Genomic DNA, 8,740 nt, shown 5'->3' on the forward strand with positions numbered 1-8,740 from the left:
GGGGGGGCAGGCCATTGATGTTCTAGAGGGGGTGATGCGGCCAGCGGCCAGTGCTCTAGATCCGCCTTCATCCTCGGTGTTCTACAGATAACCGTGCAGGGGATTGGCCGGGCTCCCGATCGAGACAGGCCATGGATGCTCTAGAACCGTCCAGGCACAGTTCTAGAGCAGGAGGGGGAACCAATCTGGATTCTAGAGCCGGCAGCGGCGTGGGCTGTCTGGGTTCTAGACCTGGCTGCCCTCTCCATGTTCTAGAGTGGCCAGGACACGGGGGTGTCTGGGTTCTAGACCAGGGCCCGCTCACCCCCTGCCCCGTCTGCTCTCCCCGCAGCGTGGAGGGGGACCCGCCGGGCAGCGAGGCAGGGCCGACGGTGGACAGCCCGGGCAGCCAGGCGCCCTACCGCTGCGGGGCTGAGCTGCCCAAGGCCGGGGAGCCCTACGACTTGGGCCCCCTGACCGCCACCGTCTCCGCCTGCCATCCCCCGGCCCCTGGGCTGCCTTGGGCCCAGCGGGCGCGGCTCCAGCCGGCCAGCGTGGCCCTGCGCAAGCAGGAAGAGGAGGAGAACAAGCGCTCGAAGGCCCTGTCGGACAGCTATGAGCTATCCACCGACCTCCAGGACAAGAAGGTACCGTGCCCCCCCCTGCGGCCCCCCTGGGATCCCCCCTCCCGGCCTGTGCCCCCCCAGGATCCCCCTTTCTGGTCTGTGCCACCCTGTGACCACCACCTCCCGGCCTGTGCCCCCCCCCCCCCCCCCCCCCCCCCCGGGACCTACCCTTCTGGCCTGTTCCCCCCTCCACGCCCCCCTGGGATCCCCCGCTTCCAGCCTCTGCCCTCCCCGCAGCTCCCCCGGCCTGTGCCCCCTGTGACCACCACCTCCCGGCCGGTGACCCCTCCCCCTGGGACCAGCCACCCCAGCCTGTGCCCCCCAGGACCTCCCCGGTTGGTGGCGCCCCCTCCCAGCCTGTGCCCCCCTCAATGCCCCTGCCCCGCAGGTGGAGATGCTGGAGCGGAAGTACGGGGGTTCGTTTCTGAGCCGGCGGGCGGCCCGCACCATCCAGACGGCGTTCCGCCAGTACCGCATGAACAAGAACTTCCAGCGACTCCGCAGCTCGGCCTCCGAGAGCCGCATGTCCCGCCGCATCGTCCTCTCCAACATGCGCATGCAGTTCTCCTTCGAGGAGTTCGACAAGGGGCCGCCCGCCGCCCCCTACTTCGAGGGCAAGCCGGCCTCCCTGGACGAGGGCACCATGGCCAGCGCCCGCCCCCACCTGCTGGAGCGCGGGGGGCTGCCCTACGGGGGCTCCTGCCGGGCCGGCCTGGACAGCGGCTCGCTCCACGCCTCCTCCGGCGACTTCTGCAGCGAGATCACCGAGCTGGAGGACTCCTTCGCCAAGCAGGTGTGGGGGGGGGCGGGGAGCCCCCTGCCCCCCTGGGACTGGGGAATGCCCCTCCTCCAATCTTAGCTCCTCCCCCCCGGGACTGGGGGATCCTCTCTCCCCAATCTTAGCTCCTCTTCCCCCAGAACTGGGGGATCCCCCCTCCCCCAACTTTCATTCCTCCCCCCCAGGGACTGGGGGATCCCCCTCCCCCAACCTTCGCTCCTCCCCCGTGGGACTCGGGGATGCCCCTCCCAATCTTAGCTCCTCCCCCCGGGACTGGGGGATGCCCTCCCCCCAATCTTAGCTCCTCCCTGCCAGGGACTGGGGGATCCCCCCCCCCAACCTTCCCCTGACTGTGGGAGAGAATTATAGGGAAGGGAGGGGCCTGCTTAGGGGGCGGGGCTTATAAAGAGGAGAGGGATAGGGGAGGGGCTTATTAGGAAGGGAGGGGGTTATGGGAAGTTTTGCAGAGGGGTGGAGCTTGTACAGAAGGGAGGGGCTTACGAGGAGGGGTGGGGCCCAGAGGGGCGGGGCCTCTCCTCTCACCCGCCCCCCCTCCCCCCGGCAGGTGAAGTCCCTGGCGGAGTCGATTGACGAGGCCCTGAACTGCCACCCGCTGCCGGCGCCGGAGGGGGGGGGGCCCGGCCCGCTGGAGAAGAGCGAGTCGAAGGAGCAGCAGGGGGACAGCGCGGCCACCTCCTTCAGCGACGTCACCCTGTACCTGGACGAGGGGGTGCCGGCCTCCCCCCTCTCCCTGGAGCGGCCCCCCAGCTCGGAGCCCCCAGAGCCCGGCCCCCCGCCAGCCCAGCCCCGGCCCGAGTTCTGGGGGGCCCCGCCGCGGGAGGACAGCCGGGAGAACGGGGCCGGCCGGCGTGGGCCCCCCTGCCTGGAGTGCCGGGACTTCCGCCTGCGGGGGGCCCACCTGCCCCTGCTCACCATCGAACCCCCCAGCGACAGCTCGGTGGACCTGAGCGACCGCTCCGAGCGCAGCTCGGTCCACCGGGGCCTGGCCTACGAGCCGGACGGCTGCGGGGCCCCCAAGCACCCGCCGGCCCCCCCGCCCCCGGCCCCCTCGCCCCACCCCCTGCGCCACTACCGCCCCGAGCCCGCCCCGCCCCCGCCCCCGCCGCCCGGACGCCTGGGTCCCGAGCACTCGGACGGCGACAACGACAGCCTGCAGAGCAGCAGCAACTCCAACGAGACCATCAACTGCAGCTCGGGCTCCTCCTCCCGGGACAGCCTGCGGGGCCCCCCGCCCCCGCCCCCCCCGGCGCCCCCGCCCGCCGGCCCCGGCCCGGGCCTGTGCAAGCAGACGTACCAGCGGGAGACCCGCCACAGCTGGGACTCGCCCGCCTTCAACCACGACCTGCTGCAGCGGCGCCAGTACCGCATCGGCCTCAACCTCTTCAACAAGTGGGTGCCCCGGCGCAGGAAGGGGGGGGCTTCCTGGGGGCAGGGCTCCTGGGGGGAGGGGCTTCCTGGAGGAGGGGCTTCCTGGGGGGAGGGGTTGAGGGCACGCGGGACCCCTGTTTCCCAGAATTCCAGTTGGAGGGAGGGTTGGGCCCCCCCCGATAGCCCTACCCCTCCCAGCCCTGCTGCTGCCCCTCACTCACAACCCGCAGCCCCCCTGCTAGCCCGGCCCTGCCCCTCCCAGCCCTGCTGGTGCCCCTCACTCCTGACCCGCAGCCCCTGCCAGCCCAGCCCTGCCCCTCCCAGCCCCACCGGTGCCCCTCACTCCCGACCCGCAGCCCCTGCTAGCCCGGCCCTGCCCCCACCCCCCAGCTCTGCCAGGGCGTTGGACGGGTGGGGCCGGACGCTGCATTCTCTGGTGCGGTCACTGATTTAATTACTACTAAAGGACACAGCAGCTGCTTCCCGGGCTGGGCGGCGGCCGTAGGGATCCAATTAGCCAGCTGAAGCCATGATTCAGCCGCGCCTCCAGGGCGGATCCAGCGCCTGCTCGAGCGGGCTCCGGCCTTTAGAGCCTGCAGTGGGGCCCCTTCCCCCCCGCCCGTTCTGGAGTTCTAGAATTCCGGCCACGTTCCGGATCGGCCCTCTAGAACGCCCTGGAACCAACCCACCTGGGGGCTTTAGCGTGAGATTTCCCCGCTGCGGATTTGGGTGCTGCCTGTGTTCTGGATCAGTTTATCTCTTCCGTTCTTGGCTGGCCACATCAATGTAAACACGATTGCATCTGTGATAGAGAGCCGAATTTGTCTCGAAGCCACTCTAGAACAGCAGTCGGTGTTCCTGGGTTAATGATTGGCTTAATCGGCCATGTTCTAGAATGGCTAGGTTCTAGAACTGTGCTGCTCTAGAACAACAAATGCCGTACAATTTTGTTTTGCCATAGGGTGACTGGCTTTCCTCTGGAGCAGCTGAGTTATGGAAGTATTGAGGGCTCCAAGGAATCCAGAACCACACAGCCAGGATTCTGGATTAACACTATATAAACGCTAGGTGGTGTCTAGATTGACTGTAATTTGTTCTGGAGTATCCCTTTTAGACTCATTAATATTTCTACATGATCAGTAGCAACACTACCTCTGTTCTAGATTCACACCAGGCAGTGCTTGAGTATGCATAGCAGATGTACATTGTGTTCTTGGTAACCCTCAGCTGGCCAGACGTGTCTGTCCCAGAACGTAGTCTCGAACATTTGCTCAAGACCTGCAAAAGCCCCCCTGAGACCCAGGTGTCCGGCACTCTTAGCTAAGTCCTCAACAGGCAATGTTTTCTAGAACGAGCAAGTTCTTGACCTCTGCTCTGGAACAACAGAGACACTGCCCTGTCTGCAATGGTGGGGCTCTGGCAGGGCACTGTTCTAGATCAGTGATATCTTGTTGAAAATGTCCTAGAACAACGGTGGTCTTGAATGACTTTCTTCTAGAACAGTGGTGATCTGGAATGGCCAGGTTCCTTCCAGAGGGGAACTGGCCTGTGTCTGGTCTGGTTCTAGAATGGAAGGGATCTGGAATGGAATTTTCTAGAACACCTATGTTCCTGGTTTCTCACCCCCGTCCCCTTCTGGCTAGCATCTCCTCTCCGGTTCCTCTGGCCGTCTGCCCCGGGGCAGCGGCGTTCTAGAGGCTGGTGACTCTAGACCCTTTCTCTCCACGCCCACAGGAAGCCGGAGAAGGGGATCCAATACCTCATCGAGAGAGGGTTCCTCTCGGACACGCCGGTCGGGGTCGCTCACTTCATCCTGGAGCGCAAGGGCCTGAGCCGGCAGATGATTGGCGAGTTTCTCGGCAACCGGCAGAAGCAGTTCAACCGTGACGTTCTTGAGTAAGGAGCTGCCGGGCGGGGGGACAGCTCCATTGGGGGTGTTCTGGAGCAAGGAGGGGCATGGAAGCAGGTACCCAGAGCAAAGACAGCAAGCACAAATTGATCTAGATCACGTGATCTAGAGTAGGGCGCATGCGCTGTCTGGAGAGGAACAATTGCGGGCAGCCGGTGGGTTCCCGACCCACCTTCCTGAGGTGGTGGAGCTCTGGCTTTGGGCGTCATCCTGCACGTTCGCCCACGAGACTCTAGAGACTGCTGGAGCATGTGGGGATCTCTGAGCAGGTTCTGGAGGGGACCCAGCGCTGACCTGCCCTCCCCTTTCCAGCTGCGTGGTGGATGAGATGGATTTCTCCAACATGGACCTGGACGACGCTCTGCGGAAGTTCCAGTCGCACATCCGGGTGCAGGGGGAAGCGCAGAAAGTTGAGCGTCTCATCGAAGCCTTCAGGTCAGTTCGAGAACCTTCCCGATGCGTCGGGTATGCTGGGGACGGGGGGTAGGGGGTGGTCGGCTCAATTCTGTGGACTCTGGCGTTCTAGACCGAGACGGGCATCTTACAAAGCAGCTGGCGTTCTGGAGCACGGATGCCTTTAACGGGCTCGGTGAAAGCCTGAGCTGTTCTGGAGCAGGATTGGCCTGGTTGCCACTCCAGAACCCACGTGGCCTTCTAGAACACAGCCCATCTTGGTGGTCTTCTGGGATGCCCTGTAGAAGGCTGCCAGCATTGGTAGGGGCCTAGGATGTGGCCACATTCCACGTTCTAGATAGATGTTCCACGTTCTAGATCCACATTCTAGATAGACATTATTCCAGGCTGCACCTGTCCTTCTAGAACAGGGTTTGTGCCGATGACACTCCAGAGCGCCCCAGTGCCCTCGTAGGCCGGCTGCGCTGACAAGACCCTAATGCCGATTTCCGTTGATTATAAATAGGTTTTGGGTGTTTTTCTACATTTTCAAATCCATTGATGTCAAATAAACACAGAAGACACATGCACAGAGCAGACTTTATGTTGTTGTTTTCGCCTGGATGTTTTTCTACCTTTTCAAATCCGTTGATTTCACTTACAACACGGAACGCAAAGCGCACTGGGCTCACTTTTTAGGGTTGTTCTTTTTGATTGCAAATATTTGCCCACTGAAAAAGAGAAACAAAAGAACTCGAATCTCTCACGGGAGATAATGCCGCCGCTACTTCTCTGCAGCGTCACCTGAAAGGGAGAACAGGCGTTCGTTCGCCTAGCACTGTTGTAGCCTGTTTCCCTGCCAGATACGCTAAACATTCGTATGCCCCGTCCGGCTCCGACTTTCTCTTCTTTATCTTTTTTTACAGTGCAAATATTTGCAATCAAAAAACCATCCTATAACGTGAGCTCTGTGCGCTTTGCGTTCTGCGTCGTGATCGAAATCAATATATTTCAGAATGCAGAGAAATAGCCAAAACTGTTGGTAATCGGTGGAAATTGGCATTCTGGTCTTGTTGAACGGGTCGATGAAATCGGCGAGGAAGCACGATTTGTTCTTTTCATAGTCTGTCTGCCCTAGATCATTGGCCGTTTGATGCAGTGGCAATCTCATATCTGCTCTAGAACAGGCAGGGATCTGGACCGGCTGTGATATGCTGCGGGAGCCAGAGAGCCAGGGCCCGGATCCTCTGCTCTAGAACAGGCTGGGATCTAGAATGCCGGGGTTCTGGAAACTCTGCATCAACAGGGCGTGCATTGTTCTGGAGCATGCTATGGAGGGCAATCTAAAAGGCACCCGGTGTTGGTGGTGATCTAGAACATAGGCATCGCTCTGGAATGCAGCCTGTCCGTGGTGTCCAGTGGCACCCTTTGGTGTCCAAGAACCCAGGCCGCATGGGCGATGTTCTAGAGTGGTCTAGAAGGCTGTTCTAGGCTGCGCTGCAGTGGGGGAAGGGGAGGGAGGATCCTTCACCCTCTGCTTCCCGGTGCAGCCAGCGCTACTGTGTCTGCAATGCCCCGCTCGTGCGCCAGTTTCGGAACCCGGACACCATCTTCATCCTGGCCTTCGCCATCATCCTCCTCAACACCGACATGTACAGCCCCAGCGTCAAGCCCGAGAGGAAGATGAAGCTCGATGACTTCATCAAGAACCTCAGAGGTAAGCAGGGGGGAGGGGTGCTCAGGAACCCATGGAACCCCGCGTCAGTACCGGGATATAGCCTGGGGTACTCTGGAGGAAAGCAGCTAGATCCCTGGTCTAGAAAGAAACAGGATCCAGAACAGCTGGTTGATGGGGGAACTGTGAGCAGAGCTGCTCTAGAACCTGGTCCTAAACCCCATCGGCATCCAGAACACGGGAGCCCAGGGCTTTGAGTGGCTGGGGCCTGCGCCAGATGAGATCTGTGCCAGGGATCTAGAGATGGGATCTAGAACAGATGGGGAGAATCATCTGCTCTATGAGCTGTGCAGGAGGGTCTAGATCCTCCGCTCTACAGCAGACTGGGATCTAGAACAGCTGTGATCCACCCGGGGGGCTAGAGCCACCGGGCCTGGATATCTGCTCTAGAACAGGCAGGGATCTAGACCGGCTGAGATCCGCAGCGGGAGCCAGAGCCCCAGGGCCGGGACCCTCCGCTCTAGAACAGGCTGGGATCTAGAACGCCAGGGTTCGGCACCCGAGGCTGCAGCCTCTGTTCTAGACTTGCCGGGGTTCTGGGTCGAGCAGGGGACTGGGACGGTGTTTGCCCCCCGCCCCACCCATCGCCGGGTCCGTCTGCCCCCAGGGGTGGATAACGGGCAGGACATCCCCCGCGACCTCCTGGTGGGGATCTACCAGCGCATCCAGAGCCGTGAGCTACGAACGAACGACGACCACGTCTCCCAGGTCCAGACCGTCGAGCGCATGATCGTGGGGAAGAAGCCGGTGAGTGGGGTGGGGGGGTGGAGCCTGCTGGGGATGGGGCGGGGCTTCCAGGGAGGGAGGGGCCTCATAGGGAAGGGGTGGAGCCCTGGGAAGAGGGCGTTGAGGGTGGGGCTTCTTTGGAGGGGGTATGGCCTGTCAGGGGAGGGGCTTTTCAGAGAAGGAGGCGGAGCCTATGGGGAGGGGCTTGGCTGGGTGGGGCCTCACAGAGGGAGGCGGGGTCTAAGGGGTGGGAGGGGCCACTGGGAATGTGTAGGGGAGGAGCTTGATGGAGAAGAGGGAGGGGCGGGGCCTCGGGAGGAAAGGAGAGGCGTTTTGGGGGCTTCTGTGGGCGGGACTCAAGTAGGCTCCATCCCTCTGGTCCCACTGACCCTCCCCCCCCCCCCCCCCACGCTAGGTGCTGTCCCTGCCCCACCGTCGCCTGGTCTGCTGCTGCCAGCTCTATGAGGTGCCCGACCCCAACCGGCCCCAGCGGCTCGGCCTGCACCAGAGAGAGGTCTTCCTCTTCAACGACCTGCTGGTGGTGAGTGGGGGCGGCCCGGACACCTGGGTTCCATCCTCATCTAGTGGGCTAGAGCTGGGGTGGGGGGAGGCTGGGAGCCAGGACTCCTGGGTTCTCTCCCCGGCTCTGGGAGAGGAGTGGGGTCTGGTGCGTTAGAGCGGTGGTGGGGGGGGAGGCTGGGAGCCAGGACCCCTGGGTTCTCTCCCCGGCTCTGGGAAGGGAGTGGGGTCTGGTGCGTTAGAGCAGGGGGGGCTGGAAGCCCGGACTCCTGTGTTCTCTCCCGGCTCCGGGGGGGAGGGGGCTAGAGGGCAGAGCTGGGGACTCTCGCTGACCGCCCCCCCGTCCCCAGGTGACGAAGATCTTCCAGAAGAAGAAGATCCTGGTGACGTACAACTTCCGCCAGAGCTTCCCGCTGGTGGAAATGCACATGCAGCTGTTCCAGAACTCCTGTGAGTGCCCCTCCCCCGCTCGGACCCACCGCCCCCCCCCCCCGTGCCCGGCCGGCCTCCCCCCCCCCCCCCCCCCCCCCAGATTACCAGTTCGGGATCAAGCTCCTGTCGGCCGTGCCGGGCGGGGAGCGGAAGGTGCTGATCGTCTTCAACGCCCCCAGCCTGCAGGACCGGCTCCGCTTCACCACCGACCTGCGGGAGTCCATCGCCGAGGTGCAGGAGATGGAGAAATACCG

General features: G+C 62.9%; 1 protein-coding gene across 1 annotated transcript; it reads left to right on the top strand.

Moving 5' to 3' along the window:
* Positions 1-312: 312 nt before the first annotated feature.
* Positions 313-8,736, top strand: IQSEC2 (IQ motif and Sec7 domain 2; the record flags this gene model as incomplete). Its single annotated transcript, XM_026660920.2, has 10 exons — positions 313-626; positions 994-1,398; positions 1,949-2,793; positions 4,507-4,668; positions 4,994-5,116; positions 6,625-6,791; positions 7,417-7,556; positions 7,951-8,076; positions 8,405-8,504; positions 8,587-8,736. Coding segments are annotated over exons 2-10 (2,212 nt in total), but the record flags the coding sequence as incomplete, so codon positions are not given.
* Positions 8,737-8,740: the final 4 nt, after the last annotated feature.

The sequence above is a fragment of the Terrapene carolina genome, unplaced genomic scaffold, assembly GCF_002925995.2.
Source record: "Terrapene carolina triunguis isolate 2854851 unplaced genomic scaffold, T_m_triunguis-2.0 Scaffold848, whole genome shotgun sequence".
Taxonomy (NCBI): Eukaryota; Metazoa; Chordata; order Testudines; family Emydidae; genus Terrapene; species Terrapene triunguis.